General features: G+C 37.2%; 2 protein-coding genes across 2 annotated transcripts in view; one reads left to right on the forward strand and one right to left on the reverse strand.

The window, feature by feature from the left end:
- Positions 1-25,614, forward strand: part of LOC141399829 (uncharacterized) — a 237,074-nt gene that overhangs the window by 178,506 nt on the left and 32,954 nt on the right. The gene's annotated exons all lie outside the window — the stretch shown is intronic.
- Positions 1-25,614, reverse strand: part of SerRS-m (Seryl-tRNA synthetase, mitochondrial) — a 135,077-nt gene that overhangs the window by 36,593 nt on the left and 72,870 nt on the right. The window contains exon 3 of the mRNA XM_073979153.1: positions 16,507-16,679. Within this exon, the coding sequence (XP_073835254.1) occupies positions 16,507-16,679 (173 nt within the window). The remainder of the gene's footprint in view (positions 1-16,506; positions 16,680-25,614) is intronic.

The following is a 25,614-nucleotide window of genomic DNA, read 5'->3' on the forward strand; positions in this document are numbered from 1 at the left end:
GTTATAATAAAACAGTTTTTGATGGGAGCCTTTAATGTCAAATAACTCCTAATTCGGTTAAAAAATGGGAACTTCAAATGTCATTAACAGCTAGTTCGGAGGTATCTGGGCTATACGAAAATATGAACTTAAATGAACAATTTTTGTTGCAGAATTTTTGTTGACTTTTAAATTTCAAATTACAGAAAGTTCGTCCAAAAAATAAAGCTAAGGTACGGAAAATCGGGAGGTTTGTTTTGGGGCTATACAAAAACATGGACCTACGTTCGGTTAAACATTTTAAGTAAAATCCTCATAGTACCGAAAATAGGGAAGTATCGTTATATTGGGGCTATGTTAAAAATTGTTGATGAAGATGTGTGGTGACCACTACAACCTTCAAATGTCAAATTACAGTTAGTTCTGTTAAAAATTGTAGATAAAATTGCCAAATTACTGAAAATTGGGAGGTACCGTTACATGAGAGCTATATACGAACATGGACCTATGTTGACAATTTTTGATGGAGAGGTGTTGTGACCACTAAGAACTTCAAATGTCAAATTACTGCTTGTTCGGTTTAATATTGTAGCTAAAATCATCAAATTACTGAAAATCGTGACCACTAAGAATTTCAAATGTCAAATGTTCAAATTACAAATAATTTGGCTAAAACTTGTTGGTAAAATTCTCAAAATACCTGAAATCGGGCGGTAACGTTATATGGGGGCTTTTCCAAAACATGGACCTATGTCCACTAGTTATATAAGTTTATTGACATTTAAGAACCCTAAATGTCAATTGATAGCTAAATCGGTCTGAAAATGTAGATAAAAACGTCAAAATACCGTAAATCGGGGGGTACCGTTATATGGGGGCTATACCAATACGTGGACCTATGTCCTCAACTTTTGTTATATAAGTTTATTGACTTTTAAGAACCTTAAATGTCAAATTATAGCTAAATCGGTGTGAAAATGTAGATAACCAGTCTAAATACCGTAAATCGGGGGGTACCGTTATATGGGGGCTATACCAATACGTGGACTTATGTCCACAACTTTTGTTATATAAGTTTACTGACTTTAAGGAACCCCAAATGTCAAATTATAGCTACATCGGTCTGAAAATGTAGCTAAAAACGTCAAAATACCGCAAATCGGGGGTACCATTATATGGGGGCTATACCAAAACGTGGACCTATGTCCCCAACTTCTAATTTATAAGTTTATTAACACATAAGAACCCTAAATTTTAAATTATAGCTAAATCGGTCTAAAAATGTAGCTAAAAACGCCAAAATACCGCAAATCGGAGGGTACCGTTATATGGGGGCCATACCAAAACGTGGACCTATGTCCACAAGTTTTGTTATTTATGTTTGTTGACACTTAAGAACCCTAAATGTCAAATTATAGCCAAATCGGTCTGAAAATGTAGCTAAAAACGTCAAAATACCGTAAATCGGGGGGTACCGTTATATGGGGGCTATACCAAAACGTGGACCGATATAGCCCATCATCGAACTTGACCTGCCTGCAAACAAAAGACGCATTTTCCCAAAATTTCAGCGTCCTATCTCTATTTTTGTGGATGCTAGAGTGATTACCACAGACGGACGGACGGACGTGCTCAGATCGACTTAGAATTTTACCCTGATCAAGAATATATATACTTTATAGGGTCGCAAATGAGTATTTCAATGCGTTATAAACGGAAAAACAAACTTAATATACCCTCCATACTATGGTGGAGGGTATAAAAAAGAAGATCACATACTGTATATTAGGATGTATCGTACTAAAATATGTATTTGGGTGGAGCGTAAACACAAATACTCTATAACTTTTGTACCAGTCCAGTTCCGTCGCTTTTAACACTTTTTTAAATTTATTGAAATTACATGGGTAAAAATGTGTGTTTTTCCATATCGTTTCAATATGAATTACAGCTTTTTAACACAAATTGACATTTTTTGTGTATATGAGTTTTTATACGAGTTATATAAGTTTTATGAAAACACCAGGAGTATTTGTTTTAAAAAAAAAATTTTTTTGTACATATTTTTTAAAAATTTGTGAAAAAACGTTTGGTAAAAACTTTTTTCTATTTTTTTTTGTTATTTTTATAGTTTTTATTGGCGTTTGACCATCTTTAATATACATATATAAATAGTGAAAAATAGTAAAAAAAACTCAAAAATTTAACTTTGACCTTGAGTTTCTCTGCAACTACTAGACCGAATTTGACCGCTTATAACTCATCCGAAAGCTGATTGTGTTATCTATCTAACTAAAAAAAAAAGAATTATGAAAATATCGCTATCCGTTCAAAAGTTACAGATTTTTGACCAGGAAAAACGACTCGGAACCACTGTGCGGCGTAATAATTAGCGACGATTGAAAACCGACAAATATCAACAAGAGAATAGCAGCCGCCGGTAAATTATGCAATGCAATAAATAAAAACTTCATAAAGAAAAGTAACTGCGAAAACCAAACTTGCTGTTTACAAATCGTATGAGCCTACACTGACCTATTCACACAAGACTTGGGCACATACCAAACGAATGCAAATTCGCATTCAAGCTTCAGAAATGCGGTATCTAAGAAACGTCGCCAATAAATCCATGAGAGACAATACGAAACAAACAATAAGAAGCAGTCTGGATATCAAGCCTCTGAATTACCAAATTGAGGAACAACAAGCAGACAGACTTCCTCGACTAGTGATGGAAGCAAGGTGCGAAGGCCTAGAGGCAAAAGACGGATGACATGGAATCACTATTTGTACCATTTAGTCAAAGAAACGTAGATCCTGAGAACGCAAAAATATGGGTGGTGCTCTGCAACTAAGAAAATACATATGAAACCTTAAATTTTTCCAATTTTGTGTCCAAATTTTCTGGCTTTCCGCCGCTAGGAGTCGCAGTGCTTACAGGAAAATAAGCTGTAAAAATTTTATATGTATTTTAGCTATGTATTTTTAGTTTTTTGTGGGTTTTTATTTCTCGAGATCTTTTTCAGTATTATGGATTTCCTGCGTTTGTTCTGGCATAGTGCATAAAAAGACTAGTTTCTTCCAGTTTTTTTGTTTTTTTGTCAATTCAGCAATTATACCTGAATTCATGCTTCAGAAATGCGGTATCTAAGAAGCGTCGCCAATAAAACCATGGGATACAGATTACGAAACGAAACAATAAGAAGCAGTCTGGATATCAAGCCTCTGAATGACCGAATTGAGGAATAAAAATTGAGATGGTTTGGTCATGTTGTAAGAATACCAGCAGATAGACTTCCTCGCAGAGTTCGAAAATAAACAGCACACTAACATAGTGTACCGCTCCGAGCACAGTATCACTAAAATATTGTTAGCGTTAGTGTTTCGCAACACAAACACTAAAAAATACTTTAGTGATGCTGTTCCGGAGCACAACGATAATCGTAGCGTACCACATTTTGGTACACTAAAAACGTTGGGTACAGCAGTCGGAAAACTAAAAATCGTAGTGCTCCGCGGTCGTAGCACTAAAAATCGTAGTGTACCACATGTCGGACCACTAAAAATAACGTAATGATAATGTACCACACACGAGTTTATTCTGATTTGTGAGGAAAATTAAATATTTTATGATTTTTGAGATAAGTACAAATTAAGACAGAAAAAACACAGATACACCTGTTTAAACCATGTATATATACATATTAAATAATAACATTGGGAACTTGAGTAGAAAATATGAAAAACATTGATTTGGTTGTTGTACAATGGCGCACTAAAAATTGTAGTGTTCTGACTGTGGATACATACAAAATATTATTATGATTTGTGAGGAAAATTAAATGTTTTATGGTTTTTTATATTTCTTCTTGTGAGTTTTGTTCGGCTGTAGGCCTTTTAATAAAACAACGAAACATTTGTTTTATTTTGATTATTTATTTCCAATATTGCGGCCGTCATCGACGGTCAGCGTCAGGGATCTTTTTTAGAAAAAACAAACATAAAAAATTGATTACATAAATATTATTATGAATATAAAATACATAACAATAATATACTTTGGTATTATTAAGCAAATATCAGGTGTCAATCCTCCATCACTGTCGCTGTTCATCTGAAGCTTTTTGTTGTTTCTGTTTCTGTATTATTTCAATTTTTGTTGTTTCTGTATTACATTTCGATAGATTTGTTCGGTATCTGTTTTGTAATTCATTCTTTTTTGTGTGGGGACATTAATTATGTGCAGCATTTCCATCATATATCGGCGTTTGTGGTTATCCTCTTGCGTGAGTATTTTAACATCTTGTAAATTAGGCGTGTGACCTGTTGTAGCACAATGTGCCGCGAGGGCTGTCTTTTGTTCCAGCTGGTTATGTTTGGCTTTTTGGTCAGTTTTATGTGAACTAACTCTTTTTGTGGTGCCAACATATAGTTTTTCGCACGGGTTGGACTTATTCCCATTGCATTTTATTTGATACACTACATTTGATTTATCGTCGTTTGAGATTTTTGATTTTGTACGACTGAAAAACTTGTTGTTAGTATTAGTGCTATTTAGTGCGATATAGATTTTTATATTGTATAAGTTGCAGCCTGAAAATCGTTCCGAAAACCCAGGAACATATGTGGATCTTTTATACGATTTTTCGCCTCGTTCTCTCTGTTCTTTGGCATGGAATTTTCGGTCACTAATGTTCAAAACACGGTTTATGAAGTTAATTGCCGTGTTAATTTTAATTCTTCTTGGATTCTTCGAATGAAAGTTGATTATTCTCCCAGAAGAAGTATGTTTTTGGTACCAGTCTAAAAGTAGACTATTGCCATGTTTATGTATCTCTGCATCGAGATATGACAATTTATTATGTGATTCACAATCCATTGTGAATATAAATTGATTGTTAAATTTATTAAGTGCCCAAAGTTTGTTTTCCACTTCATTTTTCTTAATAACAGAAAAAATATCATCCACATATTTGGTTAATGTTCTTGGTACTGCGTTTAATGTTTCTATAGTTTCATCGAGGAGATGTTCCATAACAATATCTGCTGCAATTGGTGAAATAGGTGACCCCATTGGCATCCCTTTTTGTTGTTCGTACACTTTGTCGTTGTATATAAAGTATCTCGAATCTTTGATACAAATCGTCAACATTTCAATAAATATGTTCATTGGGATGTTGGTGTGTTCCTTGATATGAGTCCATTTTTCTTTTATTATATTTATAGCCAAATTTACCGGTATACTTGGAAATAAAGATACTACATCAAAGGATATCAGTACTTCATCGTCAGCAATGTGTTGGTTGTAAATCCTTTCTTTAAATTCCACAGCATCTTTTACATTGTATATTGAATCCTTGGTTATGATTCTTAAAATATTGGACATATATTTGGAAAGTGCATATTTTGGAGAATTAATGCTGGAAGATACAGGACGTAGGGGTATCCTCCTTGTGAATTTTTGGTAGCCCATATATTCTGGGTGCTACCGATGTTTTGTTTATTAACCTTCTTTTTTCTGATTCATTGATTAAGTTTAAATCAAACAACTTCATAATTAATTTGTTACTTTTCTCCTGTTTTTTATACCCTCCACCATAGGATGGGGGTATATTAAGTTTGTCACTACGTTTGTAACTACTCGAAATAATCATTGTAGACCCCACAAAGTATATATATTCTTGATCAGCGTGCAATTCTACATCGATATAGCCATGTCCGTCCGTCTGTCCGTCTGTGGAAATCACTCTAGCGTCCGAACGGATTGACGTAGGTTGATGAAATTTTGGGAAAATATGTTATATTTACGTAGGACTTTTGGTATTGAAAGCGGGCTATGTAGGTCCACGCTTTCGTATAGCCCCCATACAAAATGACGCGTGACGCGTCGTCGTTTTAATGAATTTTTAAGATATTTGGCCCATTTTACAACCGAATTGGTTGTAATTTGGTACTTTGTGTCTCCTGAGGCCAAAAAATATTCCTACCAAAGTTGGGTTATATACCTTCCGAATTTCTATATTTTGAAGGTAGTGGCCACATTAATCCACCGAAATGGCTGAAATTTGTGGTGGAGGGTATAAAAAGTTCGGCCCGACCGAACTTAACGCTTTTCTTACTTGTTAATAACTACAAATAACAAAATACAAATTAATAGAACAAGTAAAAAACATCTGATTTAATTTGTGCACAATGGAGCAATAAAACTCGTAGTGTTCGGCTGCGGAGCACTAAAGATCGTAGTGTTCCGACTGCCGGATCATAAAAATCGTAGTGTACCACGAGCCGAAACGCTAAAAATAACTTTTAGGTAATCTTCTGTTTATTATGATTTGTGAAGAAAATTAAATATGTGATGGCTTTTGGGACAAGTAAAAATTAATAAATAAAAATTAAGATGAACATGTTATATCCATGTACGTTTTGTTACAAAATTTGAGAACTTTAGTAGAAAATATGACAAAATTAAAAAAAAAACATTGTTCCACAACATCACATACGGGACAAGGGAGACTTCTCTCACATCAATAAGTTCACCCCGATTCATATTTAGCTCAATGATATGGGACCTATTGTTTTTGCCGAGTCCGAAGGGTGTGTCTTAAGACACCACTTGTGGATAAGTGTTTCAAGGCTGAAATACTCAGGAAATGTCGCCAACATTACTGAGGGGTATTTTCCCACAGTTGAAAAATGTTTGATGTTGCCTGGCCGGGGAATCAAACCCCCGACCTTCTGCGTGCAAGGCGGGCGTGCATACCATGGAATGTATGGAGGTAGCAGTCAGGTGTGGAACTGCCGGGATAGAGTTGCTGAACGTATACATCCCGCCGAGAAATAGCTTTATCTCAGATTACGTGCCTAACATTAGCCCGCTTTTGGAAGGTCATAATTGTCTGGTCATGGGGGAATTTAATGCGCATCATGAGATGTGGCATTCGGCCCTCGGAAACGACCAGAGAGGCGCTGGCTGAGCAGATTGACAGCTTTACGTTTTGCACGGTCAATGAGGACGCCCCTACCAGAATTAGAAGAGAGTTTCACAGATCGCCAGACATAACCATCGTGTCATTTGGTCTGACAAATGAGGTTACCTGGCAACCCGTCATTTCCCTTGGATCAGACCATCTCCCCATAATTGTCTCCATTGGCAGAGCACCCGATTTCATTACCTCTGAGCGCCGCACATTCGCCAATCATAAGAAAGCTGATTGGCCGGGTTTCAGAGAGTTCACCAATCACCGCTTCAGAGAACTGCCCAATCCTTCTGATGTTCGGGTAGCGGAAAGGACGTTCCGAGACATCATCAATGCTGCAGCCGCTCGCCATATCCCTGCTGGTCGAATACCCGAAGTAAGACCAAACTTCCCAGAGTCGACGGGATTAGCAAATGAGCGTGATAAGCTTCGCCGAACCAACCCCAATGACCCCAGAGTCAGCGAGCTGACATTGGAAGTTAACAGGCTGGTCGGTGAGCATAAGCGGAACAAGTGGTTAAATCATCTGAAGAGTTGCAACATTGGAGCCGGTATAGGTGAATTGTGGGCAACGGTTAAGTCACTCTCGAACCCTGGAAGAAGGGAAGATAGGACCTCAGTCACGTTTGGCGACGTTACGTTGACTGACCCGAAGAGGTGCGCAAGTAATTTCAATCGACAGTTTGTCGAGCATCCCGAGAGTGACAGGGCGAAGATAAGAGTATTACGTCGCATCAGATCTCTTCCTGCCGAGAATGAACCACCACAATTTACAATGGATGATGTTGCCAATGCCATCAGGAACGCTAAATCATCCAAAGCGTTGGGCCCTGATGGAATCTCCATGGTAATGTTGAAGCAGCTGGATGAACCGGGAGTCGAGTATCTCACCAAAGTCTTCAACTTGTCGCTAGCCACCCTCGTTGTTCCCGAAGTCTGGAAAATGGGCAGGGTGGTCCCACTACGGAAGCTCGGCAAGGATGTCAGCAAAAGTGAATCGTACAGGCCGATTTCGCTTTTGTCGCCCGTAGCAAAGACCCTTGAGGCCTTAGTCCTCCCCAGTATCAGAAATAGCTATCAAGTTGCCGATCATCAACATGGATTCCGTAAGCAGCACAGCACGACAACTGCGCTGCACGCCATTACCAGTTATATTTGTCAAGGACTCAACCAGAGACGGCCGTGCGATAGAACAGTGATGGTGGCGCTTGACTTACCAAAAGTCTTTGATACAGGCAGGCACTCCACGCTGTTTGAGGACATTGAGCATCTAACCCTCCGGCCAAGCTTGAAACGTTGGATAGTCAACTATATGTGTGGACGCCAGTCGTACGTGGAATTCAGGAACAAGAAGTCCAAATCCCGTAGAGTGAAACAGGGAGTTCCCCAAGGTGGGGTGATATCTCCGGAACTGTTTAACCTCTACCTCTGCTGTATTCCGCCCCCTCCAGACGGCATGGAGATCACAACGTATGCGGATGATTGCACGATCCTGGCTTCGGGTACCTATCCTGATGACATTTTTGAGAGACTGAACAACTATTTAACCGATCTTACCACCTTTTTCCATTCGAGGAATATGCAGATTTCCGCCACAAATTCTACAGCCACTCTGTTCACCACATAAACAGCACAGTTTGGAAGAGATTTGAATGTCGTGGTCGACGGTAGCAGAATTCCGACAACAAACTGCCCCAAAATTTTAGGGGTCACATTCGACACTACTTTCACGCCGTGCGCCACAGCTATCTGCGACAAACTGAAAAGTAGGAACAAGGTCCTCAAGTCCCTAGCCGGCAGCACTTGGCGACAGATAAAGAAACCTTGTTGACCACATATAACGCGATAGGTCAATCTGTGGTAAGCTATGCGGCGCCAGTCTGGTCCCCGAGATTATGTGATACGAATTGGAAAAAGATTCAAACTTGCCAGAATGCCGTCCTGAGAACAGCAACAGGGTGCCTCCTCAAATCTTCAGTGGACCATCTACATGAGGAGGCAAAGATTCTTCCAGTAAAGCAACACAATGAGATGCTTTCGTTGCATCCAAGCATGTACGTGCAAGACAACTGCCCAGTATGTGGCATGGGCCCGCACGACACAAAACACCTTTTCAACTGCCCAGCCAAGCAGCCACTTTCCTCGAACTAGAGATAGACCCAGAGCCAGATTGAACAGAAGAACGAACATACGAACATAATAACAAACACTGTTACAACAACAACAACGGTGGCACCCAGACAAAATGTATCTGCTACAAATTTTTATAAAACACTATTTATTACATTTTCTGTTACATATAATCAGAAGTATTACACGTTACTGTGGTTGCACATTTAGATGCTCAGTATGTATGTATCAGAATAACAATACTTAGTGTCATAACGATGTACATTTTCGTTGAAAAATTGATCTTCATGAATTACTTAATTTTTTTAATGTGAACAGAAGAAATAATGAACGGAAAATATTGATAACAACACAATGATTGCGGAAATTGTACCTGTAACATTTTGTATGAAAAACAATATTCCACAATTACTGCAGATGAAGGAAGTATGTAGATTTTCCCAAGTAGACTTGTACGTTTAAAGTCACTTATTACACTGTGCAACACTGAAAATGCAAACAAATTCTAGTGGGCATTTTCTAACAGTACATATTGAGACTACAAAACTCCTAGTTGGGTTTTGTGTTTTTAGATCGGGTTTGGATTTTATGGCCTCATCTTTACAAGGCTAAAAAAACCGTTTTTCCATTGATCCGGGGTTTATCTCAGAAACTAATAAGAATTTTGCTTTGCGGTCTTCAGCAATATAGTCCTAAAGTAGTAGAACTTAAGTAAGCACTGAAAACGAACAAAAAAACCACACCTCTCGCATAAAAAATTATAAAATACAGAAAAGTTTACATAATTTCTGGAATTATGGTCAGTAACAGCCAAACTGTTGAGAGTTGAACCGAGTAACCTTTCGCAAACATATTCCATATAATGTGAATTGCTGAACACATTCAGAACATTCTGAAACTGTAAAACTCTTATTTCATATTGTTTATACCATACTTCATACCATACTTTCTACAAAACATATTTCAAACAACGTTCGCACAGGCTGTTTATTCTCATATTTGAAATTTCAATGCATTGTCGATAAATTTATCAAATTGTCGTTGAAAAATATGCTAGAAACAACTCGATAGAGGCATTTTACAACAATGGTAACATTAAGAAAAATATAAGCGTTTTGGAGATACCCTGCGAAATATATACATATTACGGTATTTTTAGATATATTATAAAATTTGTGGCAAGTTTGCTGCGGATATCATGGAAAGATTCGTATTGGTTTCAAAGATACCTCAAAGAAACCTCCGATTTGCTTTAAAAAGTCAATATTTAACCAAGGGCCATAAAATCCGAACCCGATCTAGTAAAACAAAACCCTAATATAGATTTTGTTTGTTGTGTCTATACTTTCATAAAAACCGCATTAGAAGCTGTTTGCACAAACTTACCTTGATAACGTTCCATAGTGTTATTTTAGTGAAATAGTACCTGCTGATATTTGTACAAAAAAAAAAAAAAAAAAAAAACATAAAATATTAAATTTTCCTCGTGGAACATACGATTTTTAGTGTTCCGACAGTCGAACACTACGATTTTTAGTGCTCCATTCTCCAAAAATCAAATCAGATGTTTTTCACATTTTCTTTTCATTTTTATTTATTTAAAAAATATATATATGTAAAATATTTAATTTTCCTGACAAATCATAATAAATTAACGTATGGTGCATTACCTTAACGTTTTAATATGTGGTACAAACGATTTTTAGTGCTCCGACAGTCGGAACACTAAAATTTTTAGTGCTTCATTCCACAAGAACTAAATATTGTTTTTTCATATTTTTGAGCAAATTTCGCAATGTGTTTAACTAATTTAAACATACATGGATGTTTATCTTAATTTTTATTTAATCAAATTTAACCAAATATTTCATTTTCCTAAGAAAACATAATACACTACGATTTTTAGTGATCCGGCAGTCGGAACACCAAAACTTTTAGTGCTCCGCAGTCGGAACACTAAAACTTTTAGTGCTCCGCAGTCGGAACAATACGATATTTAGTGCTCCGGCATGCGGTACACTACGATTATCGTTGTGCTCCGGTACAGTATCACTAAAATATTTTTTAGTGTTTGTGTTCCGGATCAGTGGTACGGTACAGAACATTATGGTACGGTACCATTGTGTTTTTTTTTACTCTGCTTCTTCGACAAGTGATGGAAGCAAGGTGCGAAGGCCTAGAGGCAAAATACGGATGACATGGGAGAATCAATATTTGTTCCATTTAGTCAAAGACACGTAGACCCTAAAAACGCAAAAGTATAGGTTGTACTCTGCAACTAAGAAAATACATATGAAACCTTAAATTTTTCCAAATTTTCTGCCTTTCCGCCGCTGGGAGTCACAGTGCGTACAGGAAAATACGCTGTAAAATTTATATATTTTAGTTATGTATTTTGCGTTTTTTGTGGGTTTTTATTTCTTGAGATCTTTTTAAGTATTATGGATTTCCTGATATATTCCGGAATAGTGCATAAAACGACATGGAAACAAGAAAATACGTTAAAATCCTAGCTATTTCTACATTTTCTAGTTTCTTCCAGTTGTTTCGTTCTTTCTCAATATTGTGGACTTCCTGCGTTTGTTATACGACCTGCAATTCAGCAATTATACCTGAATTCAGATAAATTTTACTGTTTTTGTAGTAGAAAGCGGGAAAATCTGTTCATTTCATTGGAACAATGTACTTTCTCGATCGTTTTTCATAAATTCACTACGAAAATCATACTAAACCTTCCAATTCTTACTGTTCTTCGTTTACCGAGAGGTGTGTCCATATTTTCTGGCAGTTTTGTTATCTTTGATTGGGTTTCTTCTTCTTTTCCTGAACAATCATGTATTTGGAAGCCTTTATTCGTGAGGCTGGTCGTCTGGTTACCTTTAATGCCGAGGTTATTAGTGGTAATATTCCTTTGGCGTCTTCTCAATTTATAAATTTATACATATTTCCGAAGTGAAGCCCTCGTGGAGAGAAATCAAGTCTGCTTATGATCAACTCATGTCCGATCGCGCTAACGAAGAACAGAGTGTGGAAGATGATGAGCAGGAAGAAGATGCAGAATCTGCTTCAGAGCTAAACAAAATAAAATAGTGTTGTAGTGGTTGCATATCACGCTCGCGTACTACTAGATTCGGGTTCCATTTATATCTGAACGATTTTTCAACAAATTGAAGCTTGCTCATAAGAAAGTACAAAACTTCAGATTTCTGGTCTTAATAATTCGACAGCTGCTCCTGTGCAAAAAAATATGTTCTTTAGTGTTGTGCTCGCTATTTGATGATTCATTTCAGACTTCCCTTCGAGCGTTGGTCTGGAAGTCATCCTTCCCACACGTTACCATCATCCAATCAACCTGTCTGACCCACTAATGGGTCAAAAAACCACATTTGGATGGAAATATACTGGGCGGTCCCGAATATTTCTCCATGAGCCACTTTAATTTCCAACTTTTTCGAGATCTCCTTAGACAAAGAGATTTGCCGTTTCTGGGATGTGGAGAGTCTTACTAAACGAAAGTTCCCTTCAGATTCCGACAAATAATGTGAGGAGCTCTATGTGTCTAGTACTAAGAGAAATGAAGAGGTCGTTATGTTATACAGCTTCCTTTCAACCAAGGGTTTCCAGGGAAGACGCGACCTGGCCAATCTTGTTCGAAAGCTGTAACACAATTCCTTCGTAATGTGAGCCGCCTACTCCGAAATTCAGAATTCAAAAATGAGTATGATCAGGTACTCAATGAGTACAGTTAAAGTTCAGCCTCCACGTCTAGATAGAGATTCGAGCTATTATTATCTACCACATCACATTGTCGTTAAACTGGAGAGTTATACCACTAAGATTTGCATGGTCTTAAATGCTTCTTCGGATACGTCCAATGGTCAAAGTCTCAATGACGGTTTGCGCACAGCCCGGTGTTGCAATCTGATTTCACCACATTACTTCTCAAATGGCGTCTCTTTCTATATGTTTTCAATGGGAACATTGAGCAAGTGTACCGGGTTACAAACTGTCACCTTCGGTGTCAATTGTGCTCCGTACTTGGCTATTCGCACTATTCTCCAACTAGCTGATGACGTCCAATGTCAGTATCCGAATGCTAGTGAGATTATTCGTAACTTCATGTACGTCGATGATGTGCATTTCGCAGCGCATTCAATTCCTTCCGTAATTAAATCTAGAAATGAGCTCAAATCGACCCTAGAATCAGCTGGTTTTTTCTCTTCGGATATTCTTGCAGATCTTCACAATGATCATTTACTTCATGATAGCTTTCTTTAGGAATTCAGTGGGACGCTAGTTCAAGCATAGTACACACGGTCCAACAAAACTGACAGTCATCGAGGTCTATTTCGTTAATATCAAAGTCTAGCTGAATAATTACTTCCATAATCACTAAATTATACCTTAAATGTTGTATTTAAATCATTTTTAGCTAACAAAAAGTTTTTATTTGCCAGAAAATTGCCGAAAAAGAACGTTGACTGTCAGTTTTGTTGGACCGTGTGTACTATGCTTCAGATTCTTTCTTCTTTTCCACAACACCGTTTGCTTCTTTATGTTCATATACAAAAAGGGAGATCCTGTTATTCGTTCCTGCTGGCTGGCTTTCATCATGCATAGTTGTAGTCTAATTAAAAAATAGGGTCTGAGATCCGAATGGAAAACGTGCCAATCTACTTGTTAATTTCTTGATAAAGTCCGATTTCCAAAATGGCTACATTTCACTCCGTTGTCTTATATTCATTTGCATGGCTTTTGCTTTAAAAGTGTGAATAGCTAGATTTATGTCCGCATTTACTCACCTGGTGTATTCCAAAGAGTTGCTCCAATGAAAACACTGACCATTCCAAAATTAGAACTATGTGGGGCTGTGATCGATACTTTACTACCAATGCTTAATGGTTCGAAATATTCCTTATACTACTGCACAGACTCCAGTAAAGTTCTTTCCTGGCTTTCAAACCTGCAGGTCATTGGCAAACATTCGTAGCACACTGAACTTCAAATATTATTCAAGTGGTGGCTCCTTCAAGGTTCCACCAGGGTACATGAATCTTATTCTGCCGATTTGGCGAATCGCGATGTGTTACCAGAGGACATCATTGATAATTATCTTCGGTGGAACGGACCACGGTGGCTTCTTTAAAATTCCGATCAATGGCCAGAGTGTGTTCATCCAACAGAAACAGACGAGGAGCGAAAGTCTCTTCGCGTTCATTTTTCATACTTCAATGCAAAGGAGAATCTTCTGGGAGGCATTTTATCTTATCAACGAGCGCATAGAGTATTTTCCTATGTATATCGATTCGTTCAGCGTACCGATCCAAGGTATCGTTCTCTTTGTAGTTCCGATATGATCGGAGATCATCTGATCACACTTCATAGCGAAAACCAACTTGTTCTTCGGGTGGTAAGACCCCAATACTGGATCCCTAAGATAACGGACATGACAAAGGCTGTTATAACAGGCTCTAAAATTTGTGTTCTGTCAGAAGCTTATAATGGATACTCTTCCTCCAGAGCGAACGGTTCTATCTCGTCCATTTTCCCATACCGGTCTTGATTTTACGGGACCGTTTCATATAAAGAGCTATTGCGGGCGTAGTCGCATCATGAAAGGCAATGCATCTTGAACTGACTTCCGACCTTTCTACCCCAACGTTCTTGAAAGCATTTCATCTTTTCTAGAAGAGGACATTCTCTTCACATCTATATTCAGTTAATGGTACCACTTTTGTAGGGGCATCCAGGATTCTTGCAAGAGAATTAATTGAAGCCTCACTTTAGGCAGTTGTTTCAAATTATTCTGTTCAGAATAAGAATTGCCCACTTCATATGGGTGACCTCTGGGAGGCAGGAGTAAAAAGCTTCAAGATTCATTTCCGTAAGTTCGCTGGCTCATCTAAATTTGCTTTCGAGTATTCGACACTTCTGTTCAAATTGAGGGGTATTTAAATTTGCAATGTCCGATTTCTAGTGAGCCTTCTGATTTCACTGCTCTGAGTCCAGGATTGATGACAGTCCTGTTTCCTTGCTGAATAGATGGCAACGTCTTAAGACAATTAACCAGAACTTTTGTTTTCGAGGGAAGGCTAAGGTATTCAGTCTTAGAACTCCAGAAGCGTACACAGTGGCAGACTTCGGAAATGATATTGAGGAGAACACTCTGGTCGCTATTCATGAGAAAAATCTTCCGCCGAATTCATGGCGGCTTGTTAGAGTCACTAACACGTATATTTGGTTCAGATCACCATGTTAGAATCGCGGATGTCGTATTTCACAAGGCCGTCATTATGCGTCCTTGTTGTTCATTCTTCTTATGATTATTAAGCTCTACATTTTTTGCATTAACTGTTTTCTTAGTTTCCTTCAATCTATACCTAATTGTCTCTAAGAACCATGCCCAAATCATCCAGAACCAGCCAAAGCAAAGCTCGTGCCAACCAAGCGCCTTTTAGAAAAGGCCGTTTCATCTGCCGTCCGTTGCTGTTCGGCGGCATAAACAATAGCAAAAATACAAACCTTTTTTACAAATACATTTATAAATTTTTAAATATGTATAGAGAAAAGTATGAATGTATTGGTGAAAATGGTTTGTAACTTTGCTATTGTCTTGCCAATACTGTCTGTGTGTAAACGCCTAGTTAGCGATCGTGACTGTTATCATTGCCCTAAGATTCACGACACCCCTCTGCCATCTACGTCAAGGACATCGTCGTAATGCGCTGTTGAACCGGCTATGCCTTCCGTTACTTCAAAAAGGTCCCTGTCTGATTTGATTAAAAAATCGGATTATACTTTTGCCCACATCTCTGGTTCGGATATCGCCCGGAGTTTTGCCGATGAACACAAACTGGTCCGGCTTACTTTGAAGGAGGAGAAAATTTGCCCACTTACCCTTTACTCTAGGCATGACTCGTCCGTCAAGATCGAGGGCATCTTTCGTGTAGACAATATAATTGCCATGACGACTCCATCCGAATCACTTCCCGCGTTTGTTGTTCACCGAAATCGACTTCGGCAGATGTGCCGGTATCGATATCGTATTGATTGGGATAACTGTTACAGTTTTGTTTGTTTTATAGTCAGCTTAATCCCATTGTTGATGTGTTAATATTTTATTGAATTAAAAGGCCAGTAATGTTCTAGGTATGTATAATTAACAGGACACGTACATAAATACCCATTTCCAAAATTTTTTTATACAAATATTACAAAACTGCACATTTTTCGGTAATACATGAGAAGTAAATACTTCTTAAATTGTAGTAACAGTCTTTACAAAAAGGTTTTTACTTCAGAATTGAGCTTTTGTGAAATATTAGATATTTCGTGAAAGAGTGGGTTCTCATTGCAACTTAAAATTGATTCGAAAGATGTTTCAAAGAAAAAATAAATGTCAAAATAAGGATTGTCTTACCTGTATATGCCCTTTTCCTCAGTTAATCCAGATGTTTCTGCTCTATAACACCGACTTACTGCAGCAACTTTTATTGGGAGTTCGCTTTCTTCAAGTACTTTGTTTTCATAAAAACCAGCTAAGGCCATTTCCGAGGTCCCGGACAAACATAAACCAGAATCCAATTTATAAACCTACCACATAAAATATATAATATATGTACATTTAGTTAAGGGCATGGTACAATTACTGCAGGTAACAGCAAGTGTTGTTTTACGACAAACGTTACAATAAAATTTGTAAATTGTGCAAACATATAAAGAACAATACAGAATTTCAATATATAAATAAATTATAAAACAATCAAATAATTCGAAGGAAGCAGCTTTATTTTGTATTTTAATAGGGATCCAACAGGTATATCACAAACTACGATAGAAATGGTTCCAATTTCCTAATTACATTGCGATCAGGTTTGTCGATTTTTTTCTACCTAAATCGCCAAATCAAGTATCAGAAATCTTCAAAAATCGCCAAAACGAAGATTCATCAGTTTATGTTAAAAGTTATATTGAATCTAGCTTTTTATATTATACTAGCAAAGTGTCCGCTACTTCGTATGCGGAAAGGTTATAAAAAAAACAAACAATATTTAATATGTAATTGGCGAACACTGAAAATGTTGTTGTAATAATATCATTTTTAATTAATATTTATTTTTATTTAAGTATTGTTCATACCACTTTAGTTCGATTTTCAAAAATCACCCTTATACATCTAAAGCGAGCCACCTTTTTGAAGTTTTTTTGGGTCGCTTTAGATGTGTAAGTGTGATTTTTGAAAATCGAACTAAAGTGGTATGAACAGTACTTAAATAAAAATAACTATTGATTAAAAAATGAATTATTACAACATTTTCAGTGTTCGACAATTAAGGGCGTTCAGTTCACAGAAGGTAAACATTGTTATTGTTGGCATGATACCACTGACCGTCGGTAGCTCAGGGATGAAAAAGAGAAGAAATAAAAGACAAAACAAACAAGTGTATCACTTTCAAATATTTTCGATTTATTGGTGGTAAAAGTGAGTTTCTTAGAATAAGAAACGGTTACCTTTGGTATGTGAAGCTACGAACGAAAGCAATAGGAGTATGACTCCTTCGAAAGTTAAATAGCAAGTGTCTTTGCCAGTGAGCATAATAGCGCTAACAAGGTCGTGATCAACAACGACGACCGCAGCATTGGAAAGCGCCCCTCTGCAACCGAACTGAGCGAATGTGACTTTTAGGAGAGAGTGTGGGAAAGAATGAATATTCTCTCCCAGCATCTGAACCAGGCGAATATGACCCCTAAAAGAAAGGCAGAGAAGATTTCCCCATTGAGCTCGAAAGAGCAGCTAATTAATGCGTTTAATTGTAATGCTGCGGAAGGGGAAACAATGTATCGAACGTATACATTGGCATGCTATCAGCAAGGCAACAGGGTTAGACTAAATCGCGAGCAAGCTTAGACTAGAGTTAGTAGTGATGATTTCAAGTTAGAGGTACGCAAATCAAGTTTCAATTGAGCATGAATATAACCGAATATAGTTTTCTGAGCCACCAACGAATCCAAAACAAGGTGGGGTGACTCAGCCGACAAAATTTTAGCAAATAGATCTGCGCTCAATAACAAATCTATTGGCTTGTCTTCGGAAGTATCTGCTAGTTCGAGGTGAGGCAAATTAGAACGCAGATTCGATGGAAGACAAAGACAATACGCTTTTCGAAATGTTTGGTAAAATTAAAGCATCTGTTGGTAAAGTAAGAGATGGATCTTTAGGAGACGATAACTTCAGAGAACAAATTTCTTTTGAAGTGCAATTACTAGTTACGCCAGAGTGGCAGGACGAGCAGGACGAGTTTTAACTCGAATTGTGTTTTGTAGTCTCTTTGTGATGATTGAATGCCTCAGACGTATTCTTCATATACATTGGCCCAATGTAATAACAATGATGATATTACGAAGACGGCACTGCAGTGGAATCCACAGGGTTACCGAAGACCAGGGCGGCCCCGAACGACATGGATTAGATGTGTTAAAAGAGAACACGAAGCCCTCAACAAAACATGGAACCAGGTCAAATGTTTAGCTAACGACAGAAGAAGATGGAAAGAATTTGTTACCGCCCTATGTTCAACATGAACTTTGTTTGTTTAGAGATGTTTTCATATCATTTTGTATCACATTTCTTTATCAAATAAAAAAGGACATATATATATATATATATATATATATATATATATATATATATATATATATATTGTGATGATTGAGACTTCCGACGAAGGATCAATTATGGCTCGAACAGCATAATTTTTGTGATTGTGTACGATGTTAACGACTGCGGTTCCCAATAACACGTTTTTATTCTGTGTTGTGCGCAGAACTTGTCGATTAACGAAACTAGATTTCGAACTCTGATTGGAAGATATGCGAATAGAAGTGGAGTTCGATGCAATAAATGGATTGGATGAGGGAGAAATCAACGAGTTTGACGATGTGGTACGATTGGTACGGTTTTTGCTACGATGGAGTAGAGTGTGATGTCTGCCTTTACAAACGGAAAAATTGTGATTGCTATTGCAGTTTTTAACTTGGTGACCATTCGAGAGGCAGTTAATGCAGAGGCGATGTTTTTTAACAATAGAAAACTTGTTCTCGAACGAAAGTTTTATAAATCGAGAACAGTTTTGAAGTAGATGCCCGTAATTTGGCACATCATACATGTATGGTTAAACAACGATTTTGGATATCGATAGGTCGACGAGTTAGTTTTAGAATTTGAACGACTAATAGGTGAAGATTTTGGTGGAGATCGACAATTTGGAGAATTCGATATTATAGAAGTTTCCATAGCTGTGAAGTTTTCAATGCACGACAATGTTTGTATTCTTTCCGAAAGGAACGAGTCTAATTGCTCCCATGTCGAAAGAGACGACTTCTCTTTTACACTTTGTTCCCAGAGAGTGATTGTCAGTTTAGGAAGACGTTGCAAACAAAAATAAACAAGAATTGGATCCCAATGATCCGTTACAACATCATAAGCAGACATAGCGGAAATGCAACTATTGATTCCGCGCTGAATTATTTTAAGACCAGAGATAGATTCCTTTTCAATTGCGGGAAGGCCGATGGTCAAGACACTTCTGATGAGTGCTTTTGAATGTTGTCCATAATTGATTAAGCTCGGAACCGTATATTTCGAGATTAAATACGGTGTGCTTATCTGGATTTAGTCGTTCGAAATACGCACCAAATTTAAGAAGAGCGTCTGCAGCTCGAATGAAGCGCACGAGGGGAGTTATGGACATGATTGCAACAAATTTTGAGAACGGGGACGAAAGAGGGAAACGAAACAGATCCAAAAATGTATGTGGGCTCAGAAGTTTAGGACAAGACTTACGAGTCCAAGCGTCGCAAATTTAGAAAAGCGATAACTATAGAAATACTTGAAGCGAAATTCAAACTATAGAAAATGCGAATCCTACTAATTGGGGAAAGAAAAAACCAAGGAAGTACAAACGAGTGTGATTACTCAACCAATGAAAGGGTCGAAAACTATTCTAATTTGAGACAATGAAATATAAAATGCAAAATTGCACCAGTAGAGTACGTGAGTAGACAGCACAGTTCCAAGAATGATAAGAAATTGAACACAAGTACCGAACTGGGACAATTTGCCGACTAGAGAATATAGAAATTATCAATATTGTTTCTAAAAGAATTGAAGAATAACGACGAAATATGAATTTAGAGCAACAAACAAAAAACAAGAAGAAAATTTCCAAAAAATTGCAATTTTTTCAAACCTAGCTTGCAGGGTGTAGGGTACAATGAACAAGACGTCAGAAAGCCAAACAAATTTCAAGAATGAGATTTCTAAACGAAAGCAGCGGGTAAAAATCGAAAAATGATTAAATTGGTGGATTTTTAAAGTTATTTGCTTTGACCAATGATAAAATGTACCAGTACCGACTGTAGTGTCCACGATTTTTGGATGCAAGAATATTTTCAAAAACGACTAATTTGTATAAACAATATCGATAAATAATATCGATATTATTTGCAATTCAATTCAATCAAATTTAATATAATTATATTTATAAACAGCAAAAATGCCGAAAGTAGGGTGCCTTAACCGAAGATAAACAACAACAAATGGTATTGTAGCACAAGAAGTAAAAAGTAAAAAAATCTATTCGAAAATATTCAACAAAAAATATAAAAAAATAAATATTTTGAGACGATATGTCCCACTGTGCGAGTGTCGACTACGAATACCTCACAAAAAGTAATAAAACACAAGCAGAGAAATGGCTATGCGTAAGCAGCAAAGCTCCCACTCAAGAACCGACGCTACAGACGACCAAGCAGTGATGGACAGAATTTTGTTGGTATGTTTACAATGTAATCTAACCAACGCTTTATAATTGTGTGGAAAGATGTACGTTGTTATTACAATTAGAATGCAAATTCTCAAATCGGAATAACAATACTTCCAGGAGAATAAAAAACGAATGCGTTTGGTTGGTGATGAAGGATCAATACAACAAATAAACCAAAGGTGCGAGAATGAGTGTTGTTATTGCAAATTTTCAAAGTGTTTTTAGTAAAACGAGTAAAACGAGGAGAATTACAACACGTCAAATATTTTTTGGTTGGAGAGGATAGTAACAACAAAATAAACCAAACGACAATGTATGACTGTATCAATGTGTGTCATTATGGTAAATTTGCCAATGCAAATTCTCACTAAAGGGCTTCGTTAGAAAAGACTTTGGGAAATAACAACAACAATAACTACTAATAAAGGAGATCGATGGTGTTAGAAACGAGATTTCAAAAATAGCAAAGTAATTGGACGAAAGCGATGTCGTTATTTCTCACTGCTGGCTGGGGATATCAAAAAGAAAGCGGGGGTGTTTAAGTAGCCTTTGTGTGAGAAATAAAACGAACGAAACGTATAGCGGATAATTGTAGTGAAATTGTTGTAATTATTTCTCTAAATGGGTTCTTAGAAAACAGAACTAAACGAGAAAAGTAGAAAACAAAAAATTCGAAGGAACAGCACTGCTAGAACCGATCTTTGAAAAGATCAACGACGAAGGAAGTTTGTTGTTGTGTTTATTATAAAAGTGTTTTATTTTCGAAAATAGAACCAAAATAATAAAGGGACAAGAACAAATTAAAATAAGCAGCACTGTTGACGAGGATCACTACAATTACTGCTACGACTAAGTTGACTGTATGTAATGTGCGAAAGGTGAGGGAACAACAATGATACACTAGCGAAAGTGCAATTGGCAAGGCGACCAATGCGCGTTGTAGCGAACAATTTTTAGAGGAAAAATTTATTATTTTTCGAGAGATTATTTTTTTAGACAACAAACACTCGCGTATACTCAATTTTTTCACAGAAACTGATTTACGTACCTGTGTTTTGTTGATGGAATGTATGATGATAGATGGATAATCATGCGAAATGATGAGTTGAATCCACCACAACTATTGCTCTTATGGCAACAACAAAGAATCGAGTTTCTTCCCTTCTTAAACAAATGTAATTTGTTTTGCGGGCAACAACAAATGGCTTCGACTGGAACAGATCCGGCTCGATTGGATCAAAATGTTGGCGTGATACCACTGACCGTCGATAGCTCAGTGATGAAAAAGAGAAGAAATAAAAGGCAAAACATACAAGTGTATCAGTTTCAAATATTTTCGATTTATTGGTGGTAAAAGTGAGTTTCTTAGAATAAGAAACGGTTACCTTTGGTATGTGAAGCTACGAACGAAAGCAATAGGAGTGTGACTCCTTCGAAAGTTAAATAACAAGTGTCTTTGCCAGTGAGCATAATAGCGCTAACAAGGTCGTGATCAACAACGACGACCGCAGCATTGGAAAGCGCCCCTCTGCATCCGAACTGAGCGAATGTGACTTTTAGGAGACAGTGTGAGAAAAAATGAATATTCTCTCCCAGCATCCGAACCAGTCGAATATGACTCCTAAAAGAAAGGCAGAGAAGATTTCCCCATTGAGCTCGAAAGAGCGGCGAATTAATGCGTTTAATTGCAATCCTGCGGAAGGGAAAACAATGTAGCGAACGTATACTTTGGCGTAACCAATGTATCGAACTTAAACAGTTATAAAAAATAAACCCAAAACCAATTTTGGTACCATTTAGTACTTTTCGTAGCCTTACAGTAGGTATTTCCAATACCATTTCAGCCATCAGCGACCCTAATACATACCAAAAACAGGCAATAACAAAATGGTACCAAATTTATTAGTTTTCGTATATCTGGATAAAACCTTAATAAATTACCTTCTTATATCAACCACATATACCAACCGCTATTCTCATTCAAAGCTTTATCAGTTCCCCGAATCCCAATTATACTACTTTACATATAAACACATAAGTACGAATTTCCGAAACCTCCTCCTAAAAACTTAAAAAATGCCTGCTAGCCAATTAGTACTTTTCATACATTTCTAAAGCCATCTCAATATTTTAAACCTACATACCAACAGTGACTCTAAGAACAAATTTTAGAATTTCAGTTCGATACAACATATGGAACGCTTTGGTACTTTTCGTAAATTCATGGAACGTATTTCTTAAAACACGTGCATATACCATCGTTACACACCAATACTCACCCTAATTCTAAAAATACAGATTCCAGCTCCGTCCCTACACCACTGTTGGGCAGAAATGCTCGGCCTCATACACAAAAGTGTAAAAAATACATGAGTCTCTCGCAATTTGCCCACCATTGCCCTACACCCAACAACAAATTGAGTACCATGGCACGTATTTCGACAACGACATATCTCAACTGGCATTAATACAAAATACCAACAGTAATCTTAATCGTACTTCAAAATGCAAGAATTGAAAATCGATCAGTTCAAGTGTCTTATTTATGTGCTAGGACTCAAGTCAGCAAAAGATAACGACATTAGAATTCGCTTACTAAAGGTACAGGATGATGAAAACAATACACTAGATGATCTAGTGGCGAAACACAACGTATTCTCGACCTCAAAGAAGACAAGTCTCATTGAACATCAATCAAAAACAGTCTGTTCACTCAACAAACACGCATAAAGTTCCAAGAAACACAAAATACTCTAATCACCCTGCTGGTATTGCGGAGACTTCCACTAAGTAAAATTTTGCCCTTTTCAGAAACACAAGTGCACAACATGTCGCCAAATGGGTCACAAAGACAGCTTCTGCAACATCGCCAAATCTGGAAAGAATTTCAAGTCATCGTCAGACAACAATCAAAACAAATCCAAAAACCTCAACAAAGCGAAGAAACCATTCAACACAAAGGCAGTGCACAAAACTAACAACATTAATTTCCGTGATCTTCGAAAATATACAACAGTCAAGATCAACGACAATCCAGTCAAACTTCAAATTGATACTGCATCAGATATATCAATAATATCAGTCAACATATGGAAAGCCATAGGTAAGCCAGAAGCGTACATAACAGAAGACAGCGCTAGCGACGCAAATCAAGCTTCTAGCAGAATTTAAATGCGACGTCACAATCGACGATACAACAAAAACACTGAAATGCTATATATCGATGCCTTACTTCCTCAACCTCGTATCTTAAAAAATACAACTTTTCAGGAGAGACTAAAAACGATTTATCTTTTGATACATCGGTGTTTGGGTAAAAGTGTAACAGGCAATTATTAGGGAATAGAGTACATCTATGCATATTAGTGGGAATAATATGCTAATCTTTTTTAGTTTAAGCATTAAACGCATTTATTGAGATACGAGTTTGAGACAGTAAATAACATCTAATCTTTGGGGGCCTATAACAGCAAAAGTGCATGTGATAGCGAAAAACGCCGAGACATGTATCTCCTCTTTGTTGGTATTCTATCACGCTGCTTTGTCAGAATATGGTTATTTTGTTTGTAGTACCTCAACCATATACACAATCAGTGACGTAAATAATAAATGTCATTATTCCACTTTTATCGTCCACTTACCACTGTAAAAACTGCCTGATTTTATGGCAAATGTTGCATATGCATTGGGAACCAACGTGGTGCAGTGGTAAGCACATCCGCTTGCATTCAGATGGTTTGCGGTTCAAACCCTGACCAGAACATCAACATTTCAGCGGTGGCAAATCCCTCAGTGTAATGTCGGCTTACATTTCCTCAGTTTTTCAGCCATGAAAAGCTTCACTGAAAAGTGGTATCGTAAGACACTCCGTTCGGACTCGGCGATAAGAAGTAGGTCCCACACCATTGAGCCAATATTAATTGGCGTGCACTCATTGATAGGAGAGAAATCCCCCATGTCCATCAGGGTGTGTTGTGGAAACATGTGTATGTATGTATTCCAGTTGTATCCGTTCACCCAATACCAAATAGTACTATATTTAGTACTTTTCGTATATATGTGTGCACATTTCCAAATTACTTCCTAACATAAACTGATAATAGCATAACAGTTTTGATGATTTTAACTTTGTTCCTTCACATAATACAAAATGGTACACTTTTAGTACTTTTTAGTACTTATCGTAAACTTATTGTTCGAATTTCCAAAAACTTTTTAATACAACTATCTTGCACTCCGTCCCTGTCCCAATTTCCCGCTCAGAATTGTAGGTCTACTCGTTCGCCTAATACGAAAGGAACAATTTTTTTACATTTTAGTACGTTTCTCTTTCGAACACACCTACTCTTCAATAGAAACCCTTACACAGAATTTCAAGACTCTAGATTTAGCCGTTTCGCCTCGACGTTGATTACCAGTAAGTTACTCAAATGGTACAAATTTTAGTACATTTAAGTTCTTTTCATAACCCTTCTATTACGAATTTTCAAACAGCCAGTCAAATCGACCACCTACTCCCTTCACCCAAAATTTCAAGATCTTAGGTTCCGCCGTTTCGCCTAGGCATTGATTGTCAGTCAGACATCATTGCTCAGGTATTAAGATACTAGTTTAAGGTAGTTATGAAAATAGGAATGAACGAGATACGAGAATATATTTTATTAATATTTGGAGAACCGCGACAACATATTGAGATAATAAGT

This window comes from Musca autumnalis, unplaced genomic scaffold, assembly GCF_047663935.1.
Source record: "Musca autumnalis isolate F117 unplaced genomic scaffold, ASM4766393v1 scaffold_3, whole genome shotgun sequence".
NCBI classification, from domain to species: Eukaryota; Metazoa; Arthropoda; class Insecta; order Diptera; family Muscidae; genus Musca; species Musca autumnalis.